Source organism: Callorhinus ursinus, unplaced genomic scaffold (assembly GCF_003265705.2).
Source record: "Callorhinus ursinus isolate GAN/ISIS: 27379988/994484 unplaced genomic scaffold, GSC_fseal_2.0 scaffold13, whole genome shotgun sequence".
Classification (NCBI taxonomy): Eukaryota; Metazoa; Chordata; class Mammalia; order Carnivora; family Otariidae; genus Callorhinus; species Callorhinus ursinus.
Genome location: NW_027397075.1, coordinates 12,871,314 through 12,897,930, shown reverse-complemented (window position 1 = coordinate 12,897,930; position 26,617 = coordinate 12,871,314). Strand labels below are relative to the sequence as shown.

The 26,617-nt window shown below is 41.9% G+C and overlaps 1 protein-coding gene across 4 annotated transcripts in view; it reads right to left on the bottom strand.

The window, feature by feature from the left end:
• Positions 1–26,617, bottom strand: part of CREBBP (CREB binding protein) — a 121,165-nt gene that overhangs the window by 74,223 nt on the left and 20,325 nt on the right. For all 4 annotated transcript variants that reach the window (XM_025859064.2, XM_025859065.2, XM_073899597.1 and 1 more), the window contains exon 2: positions 22,967–23,679. In XM_025859064.2, the coding sequence (XP_025714849.1) occupies positions 22,967–23,679 (713 nt within the window). The remainder of the gene's footprint in view (positions 1–22,966; positions 23,680–26,617) is intronic.

Sequence of the window (26,617 nt, the reverse complement as noted above, 5' to 3'; positions counted from 1 at the left end):
AACGGACGCGGCTAAAAGGAAGGTGATGGGACAGCAAATCACTGCCAAGGTTTCAGGCCTGGGGCCTCATCTGTATTCACCCATAATTCACTCTAGAACCTTCTAGCAACACAACTAGTACCTTAGAGTTAGAGCTACCTTGGCATGTCACAGCAGTTAGATACACCAGCTCTCCAGGGTGTGACCCTTGACAGCTCACTGGCAAATGCACCAGGCCAAGTTCAGTGGGACACTGTCTGCCATCGTGGTTCTACACTCATCAGCTGTGTGACAAACCTCTTGCCCCCTCTAAGTTCTCCTTGGCTGTAAAACATGAAGCATTCAGATGACCACTAGGTGATCTTCTGAGCCTAAATCTGATGACTTTTTTCGTTTGAAACAATCGGTGCTTAAATCGCATGAGGTCTACACTCCTGGAAGGCGCAGCTACTCAGAGTGGGTAACAACCGGAGACTTGGAGTTGAGCCAAGTGCCAGGCCCTGGGGCAGGAGGACCTCCCAGGGTAATGCTCCTGTGGGGATCCTGTGGAGTGGCCAGCGGCCTGTCCAGAACACTGGGGATCTCCCTGCCACCCACAATGCACAGGGCCCAGGCTTTCCATAGCTCCAGACCCTCCACACCATCCCAGAGTAGGTCACAGGCACAACAGTCGCAGGTGAGGGCAATGAAACTACAATCAACAGAAGGAAAAAATTCCTTCCCCCAGTGCTTCCAAGTCCAAATATCCTCCTAGGTAGAAAAGCAGCCTCATTAGGATTGAGTACTCCTTGCAAGCAAAGTAAAGGCCAGCATTAGCCCACAGCAACCATGGAGAGAGAAGAGAAAGGAGAATAAGATGATAAAAGAGTAAGAGAGAAAAGGGAAAAAAAGAAAAGCATTTTATTTTACAAAGAGCGCATCTTGATGAAGATGAATTTTAATTTACACTGCAGCTCAGCTGTGGCACAATGCAATAGAGATCCAGGCTTTCAGTAATCTACTCCATGACGCAAGCCTTTAGCCCAACGCCTGTTAGGCTGAGGAGTACTCTCCCGCAGGCATTTACTGTCCCCTCGAAAAGCGAGGAAAGAGCGCAGATGGAGCACAGAGGAACAAGGCAATGTCCACATGGGGAAGGACAGGTAAAGGTGGGACTGAACATGCAAAGAAGGCTTTGGGGAAGTGAGCCTATGATTATTACATCAGAGGAGAAAGAAAGCTAAAGAAAATTCGAAAATTATGTTCCTCTTCTACCTTGGGGCAGGAGAACGGAGGAAGTTCTTCAAACAGGCAGGGTGGAGGGCGAGCCCCAGGAGGCAGGCACGAGGACACAAACCTGGGGCTTCCTGTGGCCTCCCCCTATCCAGCTTCTTGGGCCTCAGCCCCAAGACGACATGAGGAGATAAAGTAAGGTGCTGTCCAGCTTATGGAACGCCATAAATCTCAAACCATGAAACACTACTACTACTCTACTACAGGACTGTTCCACATACACGTAACTCTACTTCCAACCAAACACTGAGTTCCGAAATTGCTAATGAAATATGAATGTTTCCAGTCTTCCCCACTGGTGATTCTGGTGAGGAGGTAGAGCAGGGCTTTTGAGGACGCCCAGAGTCACCTTGGCGCGCCACACTCTGCACCGTGGCTCACAAATGAGGTGTGGGAAAGCACTTGGGAAAGTGTGAAGCTGATGGAAGGCAGTGGTGGCACTGCAAGTAAAACTCTTCTTTTACTATGAAAACTCATTACTGATGAAGGGAAAATGCTCCTTGCACATTAATTTGTAAAAAAAAAAAAAAAAAAAAGAATACAAAACATATAATCCCTATAATTAACAGATGTGCCTGCACACACACAGCAAAGAGAACACATTTTCTTTCTCTTCTTTTTTTTTTAATGAGCTCTACGGCCAACAAGGGGCGCGAACTCACAACCCTGAGGATCAGGAGTCTTAGGCTCTACCAAATGAGCCAGCCAGGCACCCCAAACACCAACATATTTAATTGTGGTGACTCTAGAGGGTTTACAAGTGATTTTTAAAAGTTTTCTTCTAAGTATTTTCTATATTATTCAAATCCTCTACACAGGGCATTATTTTATAAGGAGAAAAGTTGTTTTTTAAAACTATCCTCTACTCAAACATTCTGACTACCCATAGGGATACGACGACCCACTGTTTGGCTGCACATCCATATCTGAAATATTAATTTAAGCTGTCAACAGACACTGATAAAACTAGGTAGATCAAACTGATTATGACGGCCAGAGATTACTCTTGGGTGGTAATTTAATCAAATTCACTCTGGTTATAACATGGCTATAAGTTGTCACACTCTGCTCTAATGGATTATAGATGTGGCCAGAAAAAGCCTAACAAGGCTAAGCCACTCAGCCATGTCCTACCACTCTCTGCAAAGAAGGCTAAAGAAGGGGAAAGAGAAGCAAATACAGTCAAGCCAGTCAGGATATAAAAGGCGGCACACTGCTCTACTTGTTTGGCACACTGCTCTACTTGTTTATGTTTATCAACTTGGAAACTGCACAGTAGATTCCTGGTACAACAAAGGCACAGTTACCCTGTTACCCATACTCTGGTTCGTAGTTCAGGCCATTGGGGAAACCATTCACTCGAACCTACGCGGTACCTGAGCTCTGGAGAACAACAGGCAGGAGACTGGATCGTGAGGGATTTACCCGAATGTCTTTGGCTCCCAGGTTCAGACAGCAAGGTGCATTTTAAGTGGAAAGTACCTATTCAAGGAAGGGGACAGAAGCTATCCTGTCTGCCCACCTCTCACTAAAGCCCACCTGCCTCCTATCTCTGAGCTCTGAGCAGTGACGCTCTGATCTTTGGGACAGTGGTATCTGAAAGGCTACAGCAATATGCATGTTTACTGACCATGTAAGCATCTTCCAGGAGGGAGACACTCTGGGACAGTGGAGGTGCACAGCATGCAAGGCCGTGCCCTCCCAGGCCCAAGGAGAGACACAAGCTCCAAGGAAACCAGATGTGTGAGGTGAGCAGCTAGCACGCACATGGAACACTTAAGTGCAGTCTGAAGAGGGCAACAGGGTCCTGGCCCGGGGGACAAATGACTCAAGAGGTCACACCTGAGCTGGGCTAAACAGTAACAGTGATAGCCAACTTTGGGAGCTACTGTTCTGCATCATCACCATCCACGAGGACAGAGGAAGACCTGTCAGGAAGGGGTCTGAGTATCCACTAGGCCTAGAGAAGTTTTCATTCTTGCAGTTTCAAAGTCGACCTCTACTCACATATCCTCAACAGGACTAGATGACCATCCATCTGGCTGGGAGTTAACTGACAGGTCTAAGGTATTAATTAAAATGAGCGCCGAGACTGGAAAGAGCAGGAGTAAGCCGGTTATTAATTCGGTTGATCACTCATCAAAGCTAAGCACTGTCTCAGAAGAGCATCATTCGCAACACCGCCAGCCAGGGAAGAAAGCTGCTGTGATCCCTCCAATCAGATCCTGACAGACTCGATCTGGAGTCACAGCCACCTCCACACACCTTTCCTTCAACGAACCCACACGTAGCAAAAGCACACCTAGGCACAGCCACACCTGACAATTTTCAGTACAAATGCCAAGCGGGCCAGCGCCTCCCATTCCACAGTAAATCTCCAAACAAAATGTGCCACGTTTTCAGGAGAGAAAGGATGCCCTGTAACCTCCCCTTGGTCTGTCCCTTATCTCTGTGCCCCATCAGTCTGGCTGCTCCCTGCTGAGACCACACACCCTTGCAAGCCAAGCACATGGGGCTGCTCAGACTTCCTGTTTCCAACTTACATGGGATAGCACATAGGAAGATGATCGGGAAACCGCAAAGCACTGTGCAATCTGGAGGTGGCTTTAAGGTCTCTTTCCAAAACTAGAGCACAGAAAATCTCTTAACATCCGAAAGGATTTTCTACAGTGAATACATTTTCTATAATACTGAAAAAGAGACAGGCATGTACCCTAATTGTAACAATTTACAAAGTCAGTAATTCCAAAACTATATTTGAAATTGGCATTTCCTAGTATTACCTATTTATTGTCCTGTTCTAGGATTTAAGATGGCTTGTTTTCCAGTTCTTTCTTCATATACTTGGTAGAAAAACATGAAATGAATAATATGGCTCATTACTGAGGGCATCAAGTTTCCACTTAGTAGATAACAAAGCAACCACTGCAATGAGGTTACCTCAGATTATGCACCATTTTCAAAAGCCACAAACCAAAGTGCCACATTCTCATCCTAAAATTCATAATAATATGCACAGGTGTACATATACAGAACTATGGCCTTGGAGTTATAATCCACTGGTAATTATTTACCTCTTCTGAATAGACAGTGTCACCGACATTCAATTTAGAGCTCTGATGAGGTGCTGTTTAGAGCACTGTGGACACTCGCCTAGTTAGAACATTCAGGAAAGGTGCGCACTCCTCAGCAGACACCTGCGCCTGTGAAAGGGACTCTTTGATTTGCTTGATAAAATGTATTCTGTGTAGGCAAAGATGATCAAAGATGCTTGGGGGAAAACTCCATTTGTAATTGAGTACATTCTTTCCCCTCCCCGCCTGCCAATTTTGTAATCTGCCTTTAATTATTTTACATTGGAAATACAACTAACATACAATGTTACATTAGTTTCAGGTGTACAACATATTGATTCAACGATTCTATACGTTCCTCTACGCCCACCGCGGGAGGTGTGGTCGTTACCTGTGACTATACATTATCACAGCATTGCTATGTTCCCTACGCTGCACTTTTCATCTCCATGACTTATTTATTTTATAACTGGATGCTTGTACCCTTAATCCCCTTTATCTACTTCACCCACCCTCCTCTACTAACCACCCCTCTGGCAATCATCAGTTTATTCTCTGTATTTAAGAGTCTGTTTTTGTTTGTTCGTTAGTTTTTTTTATATATTCCACATATAAGCGAAATCACATGGCATTTGTCTTACTCTGATCTTTTACTTAGCATAATACCCTCTGTTCCATCCATATTGTTGTAAATGGCAAGATCTCATTTTTTTTTTTATGGCAGAGTAATATTCCACTGAATGCACACACATACATAAACACACACCCACCATATTTTTTTTACCCATTCATCTATTGATGGACACTTGGGTTGCTTCTGAGTGAATACATCTTTATTTAAAAATTACTAAGACAGGGCGCCTGGGGGGGCTCAGTCATTAAGCGGCTGCCTTCGGCTCAGGTCATGATCCCAGGGTCCTGGGATCGAGTCCCACATTGGGCTCTCTGCTCTGTGGGAAGCCTGTGTCTCCCTCTCCCACTCTCCCTGCTTGTGTTCCTTCTCTCGCTGTGTCTCTCCCTGTCAAATAAATAAATAAAATCTTAAAAAAAAATTACTAAGACAAAACCTCTGGTTTCTGAGGTCCAGTCACACCCACTATTTGAACGTCTGGTAGGAGGCAGTTTTCTGGCTATATGGACCTTCAAAAGTTATAACAATATAGAAAAATTGTAGTAGAAAAAAATACAAGGTAGAATTTAAAATGATATGAATAGAAGCTATAATAACAAATGAATCAAATCTATATGTATTCATTTTTAATAATACCAAATATTTTTTAAGATTTTATTTTTAAGTAATCCCTACAACCAACATGGGGCTTCAACTCACAAGCCAGAGACCAAGAGTCATACACTCCATCAACTGAGCCAGCCAGATGCCCCAAGACATTAAGATTTTTAAACTGTTAAATTTGATTTCATTTATTTTAAAAAACTATGAAGAAGAGACATCTCCCATGCAGGAGCATTCCAAATAAATTATATAGACACTCCAGCATAAGAGAGGTAGGAACACCCCCCACCCCTTAAATGTGGGCTATGCTGAATGACTTCCTTCAAAAGAGGGCAGGAAGGAAGGGGGAAGAAGGAAGAATGCTACAGAGAGACACTTGGTAGACATGACCTCAGCCAGGTGATCAAGGGCAACACTGGCCATTATGATAAGCCATGCTGACAGTACCTGTCCTTGCTGTGATAAAAACGGCACTTTGTCTTCACAGTCTTCCTTCAGTAGCCCGAAAGTCCTTAACCTTAGTCTTATCATGGGAAAACATCAGAAAAACCCCAGTAAAGGAGCACCCTAAGTATACCTGATTGGTCCTCCTCAAAACTGTCAAAGTCATTAAAAACAAGTGAAGTCTGAGAAAATGTCACAGCCAAGAGGAGTGAGCCTAATAAGAAATGAAAAAGGTAATGTGGTATCTTGGATGGGATCCTAACTAAAACAGAAAGAGGACATTAGTGGAAAATTAAGGAAATCTGTATAGATTTCGGTTAATAATAGTACTATATCAATACTGGTTCACTAACTGTGACAAATACACCATATTCAACCAAGATTTTAATAACGGGAAACTGTGTAATTGGTGGGCAGGGGAAGAAGATATGGGGATCTTCTTCTGTGCTGCTAATTTTTCTGTAAATCTAAAACCGTTCTAAAAGTGTATTTTTTTTAAGATTTATTCATTTGAGAGAGAGAGAGAGACAGAACACAAGCAGGAGACACAAAGCACAAGCAGGAGAGGCAGAGGAAGAAGCAGACTCTCCTCTGAGCAGGGAGCCCCATGCGGGACTCAATTCCAGGACCCTAAGATCATGACCTAAGCCGAAGGCAGACGCTTAACCATCTGAGCCGCCCAGGCGCCCCAAAAGTGTACTTTAAAAACAGGAAAAAAAAACATGAAAATGATCTGATGAATACCAACATGTGTTAATTCTAATGGAAACACAGGTACTGGTTACATTATTGTGTTCTTTTGTGTTTTGAAAATTTAAAAAAACCTGAAAGTCACAATTCAGACCTTTCTTTGCTACAGTAATACTGTTAAAAAAAAAAAAATTAAGGGACGCCTGGGTGGCTCAGATGGTTGAGCGTCTGCCTTCGGCTCAGGTCGTGATCCCGGGGTCCTGGGATCAAGCCCCACATCGTGCTCCTGGCTCGGCAGGGAGTCTGCTTCTCCTTCTCCCTCTGCCCCTCCCACTGCTCATGCTCTCTCTCTCTCTCTCTCTGTATCTGTGTCTCAAATGAATAAATAAAATCTTTAAAAAAAAATTAAGTCGCAAGATCACTTCTAAAATTCACGTGTAAAGAAATTATAATTTGTGCTGGCCTCCTGCATGTTAGGTAAACACACATGTTCACCAGCCAGAAAAGTTGACTTCTTCAAGGGTCTTGCAAAACCTGCTTGGCTGAGTTAGTATTTCAGACTGAGAGCCACAGCCCAATCAGAACACAGGCAAGGCTCACAGTACACGTGGGTGTGTTTCTAGAAAAGTGGAAGGAGAAAATCCTTTCAGGATGAAAAATGCTCCTGGAAAACTAAGACTTTCTCTCCAAGTTATTTGTTCTATAAATTTTACACACAGGGGAAATCTGACACATACACATCAGCTATTTCCCACCAATTCGGAATTTTGCTGTCTTACAGACAAAATGGTGTAACAAGAGTAACTACGGACTGTGGAGTCAGACATGGACAGGCTGTACGTCCACATCGCTACATCTTGAATAATTTCCTGGGAGGCAAGAAAGTAGCTCAGAATATTTTATTCCATGTGTCAAACAGATAAGGCACCTACCTACCTCCCTGGGCTACCAGATGCACAAGATGAAGTGGGATCAAGCCACCAACTCCCTAGCACAGTGGGCACCCAAGAATGGTCACTCCTCACCTGTTCCTCTCTTACCATAACTCAGGAAGAGTAAGTACAATAATTGTTATCCTTGTTCATAATAGGATCATACTGAAATGTTATGTTATAGTCATTATATAATTCTGAACAATGCCAAAAGTATTACACAGTACTCAACACAAAAACCCTAAATGTTTTAACTTGATGACAGATGGACAGCAAATTTCTGTCTACAGTAAATGTGATTCTTTCCAAAATATTGCAGAAATATTGTGGAGAAGTGGATCCCTGAAGTCATGCTTTGGACCCATTTACATAAAGAATATTAGGTTTAGCACATTCCAACTTTCTACACCGAACAATGAAGGAAATGACAGATACCTTTTGAAGTGTGATGTGTCTAGTCACCAATGGGCAACGTAAGTAGGCTCCGCACCTAGCATGGATTCCAATGAGGGGCTTGAACTCACGACCCTGAGATCAAGACCTGAGCTGAGGTCAAGAATGAGATGCTTAACCCACTGAGCTACCCAGGATCCCCCATTCCATATTCTAACGTATGCTCACATCAAGTTGGAGAGGTCTCCCAGTGCCACAGCACTGGCCCCTTGTAGAGCTGGTAACAGAAGCAAACTCATAGTGCCCCACCCCCAAGACCTCCAAATTAGAATCTGCATCTTAACAAGATCCCCAAGTGATTCCTAAGTCCTTAAAGTTTAGGAAGCACTGCCCAAATCTATGCTGAAGTCTGACAGGTAGGTGCCTGGCCAGGTTTGAGAATGGTTCCTAAAATGCACCTGAAGAGGAATATAATGGAACACAGGCTTCACAGAGACCCTAGGTTTGAATACTGCACCACCATCTCCCAACTGGGACCCTAAGTAAAACATTTGATTCTGAGCTCCAAATTTTTCACCTACTGAGTAGTTACAGGGTAACATTAAAGCTTAGGTACAATCACATTTTCAAGCTTTCTGGTAATCTGCTGCAGTCTTCTGCCACATCGGGGCAAGCCTGTCCCTTCAGCTCATCTCTGAGGCTGCATGCCTGCCATAGTAGAGGCTGGCCTGAGGGTCAACCTCACAGCTTAGAGCCCCTCAACCCCAAAAATTCCATTTGTTCGTTCAAGTCAGGCAAGTTCCCAATCAAGAAACCACAGGCAACAAACAACAAAATGCAGAGATCCATAAGCAACAGAGAGCAGGCCCAGGGAAGAGTCTGAGCAGAGGCTTGAGAGAACCTGCAGTCAGTACAGCAGCTCAGCAAGGCTGAAGCTGAAGGCAGTACAAGGGCCCTGGACACCTTAGTGAGTGAACGTGGGTTCTGAATGCAAATGCTCAGGTGTGCACAACTATCAAGGAACCACGCACTTAACAGATACCAGAGGCAGCACAGTGCTGGAGACATGGAAATTCTGACCAGCTAGTTCAAGACTTTGCTCAAAATCCCAGATACTGAACTGAGACCGCCCACAAAAGACCAAGTCTAAGGAGCAGGACTCTTCAAGACCTGCCTTAAGAAAGTTTAAAAACAAGTCTTGAAAGGATCAAACTGGCCTATGAGTCTAACATCTTCTACAACAACACTCTCTAAAGGTAGACAGCAAAACTCATCTTCCAACAACATATTCACAATGTCCACTACATATCAAAAATTACTGAACATACAGAAGTGGGAAAATGTAACCCACAATCGAAAATTATATATATATAAAAAACAAAATACCACAAATGCAAAAATCAGCGTTCAAAAGAAGGACAGGAAAGGAAGAGAAAAAAGGAAAAAAACACAGAAGGGACAAATAGTATCTGTTACAAATAGTAAACAGATAGCAAGATGGGGACCTAAATCCAACTATATCAATATTCATTGTAAATAAACTGAATACTCCACAACTCAGATTGTCCAAATAAATTAAAAATAGGTTCCAACCATATGCTCTTTACAAGAGATGGGCTTTATTATTATTATTTTTTTTTTTGAGAGAGAGAGAGAGAGAGAGAATCTCAAGCAGGCTCCATGCCCAGTGTGGAGCCTGAACCAGGGCTCCATCTCAAGACCCTGAGATTATTACCTGAGCCAAAATCAAGAGTCAGACACTTAACCCACTAAGCCACCCAGGCGCCCCTTATTTTTTTATTTTAAAGATTTTATTTTTAAGTAATCTCTACACCCAACGTGGAGCTCTAACTCACAATTCCAAGATCAAGAGTCCACCGATGAGTCAGCCAGACACCCCATGGACTTTATCAGACACAAGAGGGTAAAAAAATATGCCTTGCAAATAGTAATCATAAAAAAGTAGGAGCGGCTATGTTAACGAGACAAGCAGATTTCAAGACAAAGGGTATTAACAGAAATAAAGAGGGGCATTTAGAATGATAAAAGGCTCAATTCATCAGCTAGACAGAATAATCCAAAATGTATATCTGTCTAATGAAAGGGCTTCAAAACATAGGAAATAAGCAGTCAGATTTCATTCTGACTAAAGGAAAAATAGACAAATCTATAATTACAATTGGATATTTTAACAGTCTCTCAGTAACTGATAAAACCAAAAAAAAAGTCAGTAAGAATACAGTTGATGTGAGCACAATCCACCAACTCTGACATTACAGAACATCTCACCCCACAGCTGCAAGATGCACGTTCTTCCAGACCACATGCAGAACATTCACCAAGACAGACTATATGCTGGACCATAAAACAGGTCTCAGCAAATGTCAGAGGACAAAAATCATATAGAATATATTTTCTGACCACAAATGAATTAGAAAGGAGTAAGAGTATCTGCAAAATTCCCAAATATTTGAAAATTAAGCAACATACTTCCACATAAAAACACAAATCAAAGAAGAAATCACAAGTAAAATATAAAAATACTTCGAACTAAATGGTAATGAAAACACAATTATGGGATGCAGTGTGGAGCAATATTTTGGATGAAATTTACTGCTCAAATGTTAATTATTGGAAAAATCTAAAACCAGTGATCTAAGCGCCTACCCCAAGAAGCTAGCAAGAACAAAACAAACCCAAATTAATTGGAAAGAAATTAACAAAAATGGAATTGATATAAAAAACAAGAAGGTGATAAATCAAAAATTGATTGCTTGAAAAACTAAAGTTGACAAACCCCTACCCAGCCTGATCAGGGAGAAACAAGAGAGAAGCAGAAATTATAAATACCAGATTGAAAAGGGGTACTGACCATTAATGACAGATTCTACAGACATTAGAAGGAAATTAGGGGAATATTATGAGCACATTTATGCCAAATAAATTTAAGAATTTAGATTAAATGGATAAACCCCTTGAAAAATAAGCTACCAGTACAAAAGGAGCACAAGCTGAAGTGAAAATGTTGAAGAGTCTGTACCTATGAAATTAACTGAGTAATAATTAAAAATCTTCCCATCAGAAAAACCCCAGATGGCTTCATGGTGAATTTTATGAAACACTTAAGGAGTAAACAATACTAATCTTAGACAAACTCTTTCAGGAAAGAAGGGAAAGGGTAACTGTTCCAAAGTAATTCTATGAAGCCAGTAGGGTCTCAATACCAAAAACCAGGGAGGACGTGGCAAGAAAAGCACATGCCTGTATCCCTCATGAACACAGATGCATAAATCCTGGACAGTATTTTAATACATCAGATCCAGTAATACACACAGAAGACCACGCATCATGATCAAGGGAAGTTATCCCAGGAATGTAAGGCTGGTTCAACATTCAGAAAGATGTACTTCACCACATTAATAAAGAAAATGTCTATGATTATCTCAACAGATGCAGAAGAAGTATCTGATGAAGTTCAGCAATCATTTATGATCAAAAGACTCAGCAAAGTAGGAACAGCAGGGGCCTTTCTTAGTCAAGGAAATCCTAAAAAGCCTCCAACTAACACTACACTTAATAGTGGCAGGATGCTTTCCTCTACAGGTCAAGAATAACAACACATGTGCTTACACCACTTTCATGAAACACTGTATTGGAGATCTCAGGCAGAGCAATAAAGACAGAAAAACAAGAGTGGAAGAAATAAACTCTCTATTCAAAGACAACATGACTTAGAAAATTTTAAGGCATCTACCAAATAAATAACAGAACCAATAACTGAGTTTAGCAAGGTTATAAGATACAACATTAATACAGAAAAGTCAAGTTATATTTCTCCATATTAGCAACAAACAAGTCAACCAATGATATAAAACCTAGAAAATGAATAGAAATGAAAATGAGAAACTAAGCAACCTGATTTTAATACTTACCGGAAACCTAAAGAAATGAACAGACAGATCAATGAAATAGACCAGAACAGGGGTGGGAGAGTTCTTCTGCAAAGGAAACGTTACTAAAGATTTTAGTCTTAGCAGGCAACCTATGGTTTCCATCCCTCATTCATTTATTTGTTTTTAAGATTTTTTTTTTTATTTGAGAGAGAGAGAGAGAGAGAGAGACAGCGAGAGAGGGAACACAAGCAGGGGGAGTGGGAGAAGCAGGCTTTCCGTGGAGCAGGGAGCCTGATGCGGGGCTCGATCCCAGGACCCTGGGACCTTGACCTGAGCCGAAGGCAGACGCTTGATGACTGAGCCACCCAGGTGCCCCTCATTAGTTTGTTTTTTAGTGTATTTTTTAACCAATCCTTTAAAAATATAAAAGCCATTCTTAGGTTGTGGGCCATATAAAAATAGTCCACAGGCCAGATCTGGCCCCTGGGTTGTAGCTTGCTGACTCCTGGACTAGAGAGTCTAGAAACAGACCCCTCCTTATCCAGTCAATTCCATTCCTAGTTATTTATCCAAGAGAAATGAAAATTTATGTCCACACAAAGACTTACACAAAAATGTTCACAGAAGCTTTATTCTTAATGGCTCCAAACTGGAAACCACCACAACCTGCATGAATAGGAGACTGGATAAGCAAATCACGGTGTACTCACACAATGGAATACTATTTGGTAATAAAAAGAACCAAACTCAGGAATTACATGGATGAAGCTCAAAAACACACCATGAGGAAAAGAAGCTTTGTGATAAAAGTCCATGCCATAGGATTCTATTTATACAAAGTCTGAGAACAGGTACAAGGTGAAAGAAATCAGTAGTGACTGCAGGAGTGGGGTGGAAGGACAGGAGAAGAGAGAAATACAAAGGAACTTTCTGGGATAATGGAAACACCCTACATCTTGACAGGGATATGGGCTACACCCCCTTGAGTTTTGACAAATGCATCAAATTAACACTTAAGACCTGTGCATTTCACACTATGTACATTGCATTTCCAAAAATAATAAAACAATATAGCATTTAAAAATTCGTAGGTCTTTAACTCCAGATCCTAACAGTTGACCTTTAGTTGGAAAGTAACAAGGTTGACTGGGTTTCCTTACAAGTATTACTCTTCAAAATAGTCACCTGGGAGACTTACCTAATCAAAGTATTCAATGTTGCTATCATGCAAAACATTCAGTTTGTCTAAAAGAACATAATCAGTCACAAAGTTAACTATAAAAAAAGAAATATGACTCCCACTTTGACTTTAAAAAGAGATACATAATTATAGATAAAAGACTGGTAAGGAAGACATCAAAAAAGTAACACTAATTTTGAACTAAGTGATAGCATCCTCATGAACAGTATTTTCTTCTCTAGACTTTCAAAATTTTGTACAGTAAACAGCAACTATTTCCATTATTAGAAAATATTCCCCAGGGGCGCCTGGGTGGCTCAGTCGTTAAGCGTCTGCCTTCAGCTCAGGTCATGATCCCAGGGTCCTGGGATGGAGCCCTGCATCGGGCTCCCTGCTCGGCGGGAAGCCTGCTTCTTCCTCTCCCACTCCCCCTGCTTGTATTCCCTCTCTTGCGCTCTGTCAAAAAATAAATAAAATCTTAAAAAAAAAAAAAAAGAAAATATTCTCTGAAAACATTAGAAAAGTAGTCTCATTATCACTTCAAATGTTCTGTGGTTATCTCAAATCCTTTCTATAAGACAGCACAAGCCACCTTATCGATCTTCTCTGAAAGTTTTCAGGCACCGTGCTAAGAATGATGTGCACACTACCTCATTCAATCAGCACAACAACTCTCCGGGACAAATATTATTATCATCACCCCCCTTTAATCTACACAATTCTCAAAGGCAGGTACTATTATTATCCTCATTTAAAAGACAAAAAACTAAGACCCAGAGTGGTTACATAATTTTCCCCACAGCTGATAATTAGCAGAGTCTGGGTCTGAACGAGAGCTTCCTGCAGAGCTCTGGCTTGGCTCTTAAGCAGAGCCCTGTACTGAATCTGGGGAACACAGTGGCGGTGGCTGCACTGCTACTATGAAGAGGAAGAAAAAAGGAGGAGGAAGAGGAAGAAGGTCAAGTACTACCTGTAGCCAAGCCATTTACTATACATATACAATCTCATTTAATTAAAAGGTTTGAAAAATAAGTAAATTCATGGATAATTTTTTTTAAGATTTTATTTGAGAGAGGGAGACAGTGTACGTGGGGGGGGGGGCAGACAGAGAGGGAGAAGCAGACCTTCCCACTGAGCAGGGAGTCAGTATGCGGGGACGCTGGGATCATGACCTGAACCAAGGCAGATGCTTAACGGACTGAGCCACCCAGGTGCCCCAAATTCATGGATAATTACCATGGGAAATTAGGCACAGCTGTGAGTACCTTCCATTAAGATCATGGATTTGATTACTGAGCTGGCTTAACATTTTTCCCCAAAACTGGTGCCTATCGGAGCTACACGCAACCCATGGCACGCTGCATTCAAAGCTCTCAATCTTCTCATTCCATAAACTGACCACTAATTTTCACTGTGACTATAAATAAAAGGCCAATTTAGGATTTACTTAAAATTCCCTTATTTTCTTTGCATTAGTTCAAGGATCAGATGAAAGGATCAGATTACATGAAAACAAGAAAAGTATCAGACAAATGTACAGTATTATTTCTCTTGCTATTAAATATTAGAAATATCTTATTATCATTCAAAAACAGAGAAGGTGGATGAGTCATTCATTCCTTTAATAGCCAACTTGGCTCTACTAATTCTTTACACACTATATTCTCCTAATTCATTCCTTTAGGTTCTCAGAGGGTGGTCATGGATCAGCACAACTACATGGTTGCTCACATGGGAGCTGGCAAAAAAAAGCAAATTCTTAGGTCCCACCCCAAGGCCACTGAATCAGAAACTCTGGGGAGGGGTCCAGGATTCTGCGTTAACAAGCCTACAGTGATTCTGCTGGATGCTCAAGTCTGAGAATCACTCCTTCCTCGCATCTGACCAAAATGATGGTTGACTGGGTCCAAGGGGTCTTCATCTAAATCAAAGCCTTTACCCCTTAGAGAGAGCTCTAGGCAAAAGTAAACTCTATGTTTTTTTGACCACTTTCCAAAAGAGAAGAATATTCCAAAAATGTTATTTAAAAAAAAAATAAGCCCTCATCTAACCCCCTGTGAAGATGATTTACCATACAAACTACTTTGGTCCCTTTCAAATTTGTTACTTCTAAGAAAGGACTAATAGGATTTCTAGGGTCGCAAAAGCACATTTTTATCAACCTTAGAATTAGAGAGATTCTGGACCCTTGGCAACACATATCACAACACCATCCTCTATCAGCTGCTGACTTTCCTCCGCAACCTTCTCTATGCAGAGCAACAACTCTCAACACCTATAGCCGGGAGACTAAAGTGTACAGCTTCCAATTCCCACTTGAATTTATCTTTTTTGCTTTCCTTCTAAAAGACAAGCATTTGGGATATTTTCAGTGGAAAACTAGAACATGCTACCAAAGAGATAACGTACCAGGTTCTGCCACTGTTGAAGTTGAGACTGTTTCCTTTTTTTTCTTAAGTCATACTGTGCCTTGTTAACATTATTGCTATGTTGTTGAAATAGCTTATATTTTCTATTTTAAATATTTTCTTTAAGAGCCACAAAATTAGGAATAAGAAAGCAGAAATAATCACAAACATCGAGAAAGCCTAAAATTATAATAAAAAATTTTGCATGACTCTAAGCTAATGTGCTTAGAGCTGTGAGCTCTAAGGCTGGATGAAAAGAATTTCTATTTTCTTTAAAGATTTCTTTATATGAGAGAGAGAGACACAGAGAGCAAGCGAGTGTGCAAGAACGGGGAAGGGGCAGAGAGAGAGAAGAGTCAAGGAGACTCTGAGGCTGAGCACAGGGCCCGATGTGGGTGGGGCTTGATCTCATGATCCTGAGATCACAATCCAAGCCAAAACCTAGAGTCAGATGCTTAACTGACTGTGATACCCAGGTGCCCCCAAAAGAATTTCTATTAAGATATAAATTATAAAATTGACCCAAGAACAGACTGCACAGGTCAGTGATGAAGAGACCCTTAGCCAGACTGCATGGGATCCAATCCTGGTTCTGCCACTGTGCTAAATTAGTCAACTTTCCTTCATTCTCTCCACTCTTTCTTCCTTTTTTTTTTTTTTTTTTTAAAGATTTTATTTATTTGACAGAGAGAGACACAGCGAGAGAGGGAACACAAGCAGGGGGAGTGGAAGCAGCAGGCTTCCTGCTGAGCAGGGAGCCCGATGCAGCCTCGATCCCAGGACCCTGGGACCATGACCTGAGCTGAAGGCAGACGCTCAACGATTGAGCCACCCAGGTGCCCCTGTGTTCTTCCATTTCTTAATCTGTGACATGGAAATAGTATATACTACCCACTTCATACAGTTTTATGGGGAATAAAAGTTAAATATTTTTTTAAAGATTTTTTTACTTATTTATTTGGCAGAGAGAGCACAAATAGGCAGAGCAGCAGGGAGAGGGAGAGGGAGAAGCAGGCTCCCCGCTGAACAGAGAGCCTGATGTGGGACTTGATCCTAGGACCCTGAGATCATGACCTGAGCCGAAGGCAAACATTTAACCAACTGAGCCACCCAGGTGCCCCTAAAAGTTAAAAAGTTTTTGAGTTTTCCTCAAAATGAAAGTAAACTTAGACTTTTCTTTATTATATTTTTTAAAGATTTTATTTGAAGAGAGAGCGCACACACAAGGAGGGGGAGCAGCAGAGGGAGAAGCAGACTCCCCACTGGGCAGGGAGCCCGATGTGGGGTTCGGTCATGACCTGAGCCAAAGGCAGACCCTTAACCAACTGAGCCATCCAGGTGCCCCAAAGTTAGACTTTTCTTAAAGAAAAATATATTGACCAAAGACATCAAGTGTCTAAAAGGTCCAGGATCTACAGAAAATACGAGTGCTGTCAAAGATCTTCAGTCACCCCCTAGAGAAAAAAAGCTTCAGGCCCATACAGTTGTACAGGTCGTATCTCTCAATTCTTCAAGAAACAGATCATTCAAATGCTAAACCTTTCCAGAGAAGAGATGTGAAAGGTTTCCAAACTCATACTGACCCAGTTACAGAACACCATATCAAAACCTGACAAAACACAAAACAGAACTATGGGTCAATCTCACTACTGATTAGTTTCTAAATGAAACACTAGCAAATAAAATTCAGCATTACATTAGCTTTTAACTTCACAATTACAGAGAGGGTTCGATTTGTTATTAGGAAACCTACTGAGGAAATATGTCACATAAATAAAACAGAAGAGAAAAATCACAGGATAATCTTAGACGTTAAAAAAGAATTTAATAAAATCCAACAACTAATAAATGAGGATTAGATTATGCTCCAATTTAAAATGGCTGCAAACCAAAGCTCACATCATACATAATAATAAAATACTAGATACACCTCTAATTTAAGTCAGATAAAAGACAGGGAAGTCCAAGAACATAAACACTGGTAGAAATACTGGCAAGAAGAAGATGAAAGTATCAGAAATGCAAAGATGACTGTCTACCAGGAAAACCCAAGACAATCACCTGAAAAAGTATTAGAATAAATAAGAGAATTCCCATAAAGTGGCCAGGATTATCAAAGTAACATATATATATGTTACCATCTTTCCTGTACTAACAGTAATCATGTAGTGAAAGAGAATAACTCATCCCAACAGCAATAAACCCACTGAATCATGCAGAAATAAACTTAATTAAGAAAGGTGTATTATCTATATAAAGAAAACTATACTATGCTTCTGAGCAACATAAGACTCCATGAAAAGACATAACTTGTAAGTTTAGAATAAGATGACTCATGAAGCCACAAAACTATTAAAATACCAAATTCCTTCTTAAATGATTTATAAAGTTCAATACAATCCCAATCAAATTCTAAGACTTTTGTTTGTTTTTAAGAATTTGAAAGACAGTTCTAAAGTTTACTTGAAACAGTAGTTCTCAACCCTGGCTGCCATGAAAATCATATGAGGAACTGTGAACCATATCAATGCTCATACCACACCCCAGAGAATCTAACTTAATTGGTCTGCAGTGGGGTTCAGGCATTGCATTTTTAAAAAATCTCCCCAGGTAATTCTGATGTGCAGATACGGTTGAGAATGACCCATCTAGAAGAGTATCTTATAAGGACGGCCAAGAAAATACTGGATTCTTGAAAAAGAATGAAGAGCAACTACCTCCATCATGTACTGAAATTATATAGGTAGTACAGTTAAGTTTCTGGCACAGGATAAGCAAAGATCAGTGAAACAAACAAAGAGTCCAGAATTAGACCCAAACCTTGTATATGTGAAAACTGAGTAAAATCTAACCAAAATGGTATGTTACATTAGTGGGGAAAAAAGCTGGATCAGCAGTCTAAATAAATGGCACTGGGATGACGACTACCATTTGGAAAAAAATATACAGCTAGATCTCTGTATCTCACTCTGGCCAAAATCAATTCTGAGCTAAATATCCAAGATATAAGGAGAAAAAAATACAGAAAAATATTTCATAATTTTGGAATACAGAAAGCATTCCTAAACATAACAAAAAACCCAAAAGCCGTAAAAGAAAAAATGGATAAATCTGTTTCTATAAAAACTGAAAACATCCACTTGGTAAAAACACAGAACTATCAAACTGTAAACCCAAGTAGCCATACTCCTGGTAAAACAGACTTCAGCAAATAAAAAAAAGAGGGGGAAAAAGCTTACATTTAATAAAGGTTTTAACTTTCAATATAAAAAATATTCAAAACAACAAGAAAAAAAGGAAACACAACAGAAAAACTAGCAGAGGACACGAATAGTACAATATAAATGCCCATGAATTCATGAAAAGACATTTTTGCCTAAGAGAATGGCAAATCAGCAAAAGTATGCTATCAGTGTTGGTAAGAATCAGGGGATGGGGGGGTGGGGAGTGACAGGGAGTCATTCGCTTTTGGTGAGGGTGTAATGCACAATGTTTATGGAGAGTATTTGACAACAGCTATGCTTATCAAAAATGTCAGTAGCCTTTAATACAGAAGTTTCACTACCAAGATTTGGGAGGGGGTGAGTTTTATTAAGCAAGGACACATAAAAAGCTCTCCAGAGTCAGAGAGGTCATGACAGGGTTGCCCCACTACCAAGAATTTATCTAGCAGATACACTCAGCTGTAGAAAGATGAATTATCAAAATTGTTACATCAGCAAAACACTGGAAATAACCTAAATGTACAGCCATTAGGGCACTAGTCATATAAATTAAGATATACCCAAATTGGGGACTACTACCATATCAAACCCAGTAAGAAGGACTGAACTCTGCCTAACACAGAACTTCCAACTTACATTAAAGTGGCAAGAAGGAGGTATATGTATACCAACATACATATAAGGAGGGGCAGAGAGAGAGATGTTATACTATACTACTCTTTATGTTTAGGGCAGATACACGTACACACACTCACCTCTCTATGCACAGATCATCCCCAACAGGATAGGTAAGAAATAGTTGTCTTTGGTGAGAGAATTTGGGAGAGCCAAAGGTCAAGAGTTAAGGGAGATTAATTTTTCAGTTCTTACTCGTGGTGCCTTTTTACTTTTTTTTTTTTTGTGGTTTGTTATTAAACCATGTACAGGATTACTTTCTAGAAACAAAACTTTTAACAAAGGCTTTGACCTAATAACCTCACAGAATCTATCCCATGATGCATGTGGATATGCCTATACAAAAAAATACATTCATTGCAGCTGTACTAATGAAAAATCAAAAGCAATCCAAATGTTCATCATTAGAGGAGATCAATAAATTATGGTGCATCCTTTAATGGAATACTTTGCCAGCTACTTGATGAAAACAAGGGAAATCTGTGTGCACTGCTAAGGAAAGGCAAGTAGTGTATATACCGTTACATAAAACAGCAAGGTGCTAATGTAGTTTGGTTCCATTTCTTATGAACATATTTGTAGAGAGTGGTTATCTGGGGGTGCCTGGGCAGCTCAGTCAGTTAAGTATCTGACTCTTGATCTCAGCTCAATCAGGTCTTAATCTCGGGGTCTTGAGTTCAAGCCCTGCAATGGGCTCCACACTGGGCAATGAGCCTACTTAAAAAAAAGAGAACAGAACAAAAACAAAAAATAAACGAGGGAAAAAAAATAAGTGGTCATCTGTAAGAAATGAGGCTGCTCTTTTTTATTATTTGAATTATTTTATAGGCAATCTGCATTTCCTTTGTGATGATAATTTTTTAAACAAAATTATCTTTTAAAAAAGTTTCTTTTCCCTCCTGTGCATCTTAAAATCTTACCTGGCTTAAAACGAACTTGTCTCTTGCTCTTACTATTTGCCCATCACTATTAGTTCTTTTGTCCCACCCAAAAGCCACAACAACCCTTCCAAAAAACACCAGTCCCTGTCCTTCCTTTACCATCAGCCTCTTTGGGGTACCTACGGGGAGCAGAGATGACTGTCCCCACAACAGTGAGCACTCGCCAAGTGTTGTCTGAAAGAGAGATCACTCTGTACAAAGGAATGAAAGCCCTGGGCAGCCAGGAGCATAAATGAGAGACACACCAACAGAGCCCAGACTGCAGGAAACCTGCCAGAACCAATAAACAAAACAAACAAAACAACCAGATTCTTCAACAAATGAATTGTAAGGATCCTAGAGACTAACAGATTCTTAAAAGCCATATCCACTGAATATAGTTATTCCAATTTGGAGGGGGGAAAAAACCCCCCGTAAAAACAGATTGGGACACATGAGGCCACTGGAAATTTGAGTTATCTAGTAGACCTTGATGACAAGAAATCATTCATTTATTTACATGTGAGAATGGCACTGGGTTTAGGTCTACCCTGTCTAACTTTTAGGAATACACATTATCAATGGCTCACTAAGTATAATCAAGGAGCCCAGATACCTTCGGGGTGGGGAGGGGGTCATGATGTCAAAACTATTTTCATAAAATACTAAGACACTCTCATTCTCTCACAAAAACACAGAGGCACTTTCCAGAAGCTCTGGGACCTGTGGTATCACCGTGCTTAATGGCTAAAAGAATGTGTGCCTGGTTTTCAAAATTCTGTTTCAGTATTTAATGTGGCAAATATTGATAGATATAATCCACATTTTAAAGAAATTTCCTTGGGGCCCTCAACAGTTGGGCCTAACAATCCTAAGACCAAAAAGTTTGAGAACCCTTGCATTAAACTACTATGTCTACTTTTGCACAGGACTGAAATTCTCCAAATTAAGTTTTTTTGTAAGGGGGTAGCATGGATTGATGAGTGAATTGGGAAAGAGCAAACATCAGGCTGACCATGAGCCCTAAACCCACAGTAATCTCTTCTCAACCTACCTCTGGAAGGCATGTGCATACACAGACCCCTCTGCAAACGCCAGGGACAACTAAAATTTAAGTTCACATTCCCTCCCCTTTAACAACACTTCAAAAGAGATAAATGCCAATTTTAATGTTGGAATTACAGTTGACTGCTGAACAATGTGGGGGTTTGAAGCCCTGACCCCTGCCCAGTGGAAAATCGGCATAAAAATTGTGACTTCCTAAAAAAATTTAGTAACGAATAGCCTACTATTGCCCGGAAGCCTTACCAAAACATAAACAGTTGATTAGCACATTTTTTGTATATGTATTATATATTGTTTTCTTACAATAAAAATACAGAAAAGAAAACATTAAGAAAATCATAAGGAAAACACATTTACAGTACTGTACTTACCAAAAAACAAAAAAATCCACCCCATGTATAAGGAAACTCGTGTAGTTCAAACTTGTGTTGTTCAAGATTCAACTGTACTTCATTTTTATTTAAGTTAAAAAAAAAGAAATTATCTCTTTACCTAAGACCGTCCCAGGCTTCATCTGCGTCCCTTAGTGCCCGCAACAGCTTTGTGGGGAAACTGCTACTCTTACCTGTCCTTTTCCTTCATTTGGACTAATCAAATTCAAGAAATAGCACAAACTGTTCTACTGTTCTAGAACTTGCTGTTATAAATACTGCCTGCAACAGGTGCTCCAGTGGCTGCCACCAAGGAGCCTTGTCTCAGAGCTGCCATGGTGTCTGCTCCCTCTCTGGGAATTTGCCTGCACGCCGCTTGTCAGCTTCCAGCTTTCCAGTTGTCCCCCTCTACCATGGCATCTGCCTTCCCTGTCCTCCACGTTCAGCTCCTACTCTACACGCCAGCTGCAGGACTGGTGGCTGAAACCCAAAACAGTGCTCTCAACCTGCACAGACCTCAAAGCCACCTAGAGGCTCCAAAGGGCCCCCCAGGTTCTGAGTCCAGTAGCTCTGCACTTCTAACAAGTCCCTGGTGCTGCGCTGCCGGCCCACGGACCTCGCTCTGGGAACCACTGCTGCAGAGGTCCTTCTGTGACCCGAGGGCCTGCACTGCCCCTGGCTCTGCCACCTCACCCGCTGTGAACCGTGGCAGCTTGTGGACCAGCTTCTTGGTAAAACAGAGACTGTGGCAAGACACCTCACCAGGTGAACATAAAAAGGAAAAGGTATACGGAGGAAGAACTTGGTCAGCTGGTAAAGGAGAGGGTCAGCAGCCTTCACCAGATTCAGTGATGCAACAGAAAGCAGATTCCCCGCCGGAAGTTGCCTCTTTCAACTACGTGGTCCTATTTCCACCATTTTCCTCAGAGGCTGAAAACTGGCCATCAGTCCAAACACATCCCCTATGTTCGCAACTGCCTGATGTGCAGGCTATTCTACTGCTGGCTTAAGAGTGCCCACTTTCAGGATGGGCAGAGATCTTCTGGGTTCCAGATACCAAACCTCCCTCTTCCAAATCAGAGGGGCAGGAAGAAAGACTGGAGGAGGACAGGAACGTGCCACATCGTCCCGCTTCACTGTGCTGCTTGCTTAGAAGGAAAAGCTCCCCACCCCCGCTTACAGGAAGCATTCAAAGCACTTAAGCTCACTTACCTTGGTCATGCCTCCTGCCTGCGCCGTGTTCAGTCCAGCGTGACTGGCCATTTGCGGAGAAACCTGTGTTAACGTCTCGGCTAGCACACTGCTTGTGGCCCCCTGCATGGCTGGAGCAGGGTACGGCATCCCAGCTCCCCTTCCTCTGCCAGCGGCCCCAAGAGAACCATTCATGACTTGCGCCTGTCCTTGCTGGGCCTGGTTCATTAAACTATGGCCAGAGTTACTATTGAGGAGGCCTGGGTGAGTCTGGTTAAAGTTAGCATTCATGCAGATCCCAGGTCCCGTCTGCGACGTGGCAGGGCTGCTGGTCACCAGCCCCACCTGCTTTTGTGCTTGCGGATTCAGTGCTTGCGAAGCAGGGGGAGTGGGCCCAGAGGTGCTGGCTGCCTGTTTGGGCAGGCTGGGGGCTGAAGAATCTCCCTGGTTCAGAGGGCTCTTGCCCATGGCACCCAAGCTGGCCATGTTTGCACTGTTCGGCTGCCCCTGAGCCTGGCCGCCAAGGCCTTGCTGCACGGGGCTGCTGGCGCTAACATTTCCTATTCCTGGGTTGATACTAGAGCCGCTGCCTCCGCGCAGTAGCTCCGACAGTTGTTTATGTTTGGAAGCAGCATCTGGAACGAGGTTCCCACTGTTTAAAAGGCTTAATTCTCCTCCATTGGGGATCAGCTCATCAGGAAGATCATTTTCCAAGTCAAACAATGATCCAAAATCTAGAAATTAAACAGAAATGGAAATGAGAAACTAAGCAACCACAACAGCTTTCCAACTATCATACGTTACTATGATCTTAACCTAAAGGAGTCCACACAGAATGCTAGCATCTTTTTTAAAGTGTTTTTTTTTTAATTTTAATTTTTTTTTAAAAAGATGTGATTTATTTGAAAGAGAGAGAGAGAGCACAAGCAGGGGGAGCTACAGGGGGAGAGGGAGAAGTAGGCTCCCCGCTGAGCAGGGAGCCCAATGCGGGGCTCGATCCCAGGACCCTGAGATCATGACCTGAGCCGAAGGCAGACACTTAACCAACTGAGCCACCGAGGACCCCCAGAACGCCAGCACATCTTAAGAGTAATGTCAAAATGACTTGAAACTTCATTTGGGAAAATAAAACAAGGAAGCTTATTTTTCAAATTCTGAAGAAGGAAAAGTTAAACAGAGGTGAGAGGAGGGTCAACCCCACTAGATGTTACCATATATTCTAAAACAATAATTAAATCATGTGGCTTGAGGAGAAATGTAGATATATAAACTAAAGGAAATCAACGGGGAGTTAAACCTTCACTGAACTTAAGTTAAAATGCTTTTAAGAATACATGTGTGTGAAAAAGTAACTGGGAATCGGTTAAATGAACAGCAATTTGGGGAAATTAAGTAAAGCCTAACCTTAAGTGATTACCTATTTTTTAAAAAGTAAATTAAAAAAAAAAACCCACCCCAGAAAATGAGAGTTCTCCAAATGAAGCTGCAGAAAATAAAGATGTATAAAGAAACTAAAAATAGTTAAAAGTAAAAGAAAATAACTTAACAGCTACTTGTCTCACATGAAAGGGGCTAACGTCAGCCCTGCAGAAGGACTGGCAGCACACTGACTCCCGAATATAAACACACAAAGGAGGCCAGCAGGTAAGTATCAAAAAGGAAGATAAAAGTCAACGGAAGAGATCATCCTACCCAGTAATCAATGACAAGTAAAGCAACTTCTTCCTCCTGGTCCCTCTCAAAGTACCATTTCTCTAACATGTGGCCTAAGTGTCATCTCTAGTCCCTCACTGACCACGTTTTCTTCCTCCTGGTCCCTCTCAAAGTACCATTTCTCTAACATGTGGCCTAAGTGTCATCTCTAGTCCCTCACTGACGTTTTCTTCAACCCACAACCACCTGGCCACACGTGCATGCACAAAGGACAAGATCAGCAGAACTATGACAAGAGTGGCTTCATGTGTGATATCGAAACAGGGGCAAACAATACACGGAGGCAGGTCAGCCTAGTGGTTAGTCTCTAGACCCAGACTGCCTGCAACTGAACCCAGCTCCGCCTCCAGCTCCCTACTTCTTAGCTCTAAATTACCTAGACTTTCTGTGCCTCAGTGTCCTCCATCTGGCCACCACACCTCATAGGGTTTCGTGGGGACTGAATGAATTAATAAATGTAAAGCACTTCAACAGTGCCTGTGGGTGGTTAAGTGCACCGTCATTATCAGCTGTTATTATTACTTTTATCCAGTAACAGAAGGTTTGATAAATTACTGTATAATATTAGAAAACATTACACATCTTTGGCACCTGGGTGGCTCAGTTAGTTGAGTGTCCAACTCTTGATTTTGGCTCAGGTCATGATCCTCAGGGTTGCGAGATCGAGCCCCATGTCAGGCTCCGTGCTCAGCATGGGGTCTGCTTAAGACTCTCTATCCCTCTCCCTCTGCCCCTCCCCCCATTCACTATCTAAAATAAATAAAATCTTTTAAAAATTACACCTCTACTAAATTATGATGACTGTAAAAATGTAGGAAAATGTGTATGTGATGTAAAAACATGCAATTAGCATTGCATGCAAAACGGCACGTCAATTAGAACTGAAGTGTGTGCATGTGGGCAGTGGCTGGCAAGTAACACGCCAAAAATAAAGAATCGTACTGGTAGAAGTGGTGGGGTGATGAGTGCATGTGGCTTTCTGTTGTTGTTTCAAACAGAGCCACCCGCCCCCCACCACCCCCTTTGAGAAAACTGAACTGTCTTCTCCGCGGTGTCAGACCCTAAGACTGCCTGCCCCACAACCCCCTCGGGTGGCTGCTCTGGGGTTCCTCTAAAAAACAGCAACACCTTCCCAGCTGCATGAGTAGGACTGATTGGAGAAGCCACCCCCCCATAAGCACCTTCTCCTTGCAGGTGACACAATCCCAGCTAAAGGAGTTAAAGGCAAGCTGGCCATGACAATGTAGAAAAGGTTTTCCTTCCTACTGGGAAGGAATGCTCAGGAAGAAATCTCCCTTTCCTTCACCACATTTCATAGTGGAGCTACGGCAGCCAACCTCAGACAGGAGAGGAGGCATCTCGCACACACCAGGGATGACTGTAGCAAAAACTAACGCTGGGGTCATGAAGCCAACTCTGAGCTCAGTTACCCAACCCTGGAGCCTCCCTACCTTCAGATTTCTCATTATGGGAGAAAATGCATTTCCTGTCATTTAAGCCATTCTAGCCAAAGTTTAAGGTCACCCGATGAAGTTCAAACTCCTTTGTAAGGCATACAAGGCCATCAGAATGTGGCCCCTGACCACTTCTCAACCCTTGTTCCCCTGGCATCTTTTTTTTTTTTTTAAAGATTTTATTTATTTGACAGAGAGATAGCAAGAGCAGGAACACAAGCAAGGGGAGTGGGAGAGGGAGAAGCAGGCTTCCCGCAGAGCAGGGAGCCCAATGTGGGGCTCGATCTCAGGACCCTGGGATCATGACCTGAGCCGAAGGCAGACGCTTAACGACTGAGCCACCCAGGCGCCCCTCCCCTGGCACCTTCTGATGCACCCTACCTTCCAGCCACAAGAGTGAGCTGTCACGTGCAACAGAAATCCTTCTTCTGGATGTTCTCTGTCTAGAAAACAATACCCCTACCTCTCACTCAGATTAAACGCAGTGACTACGAAGACTGTCTTC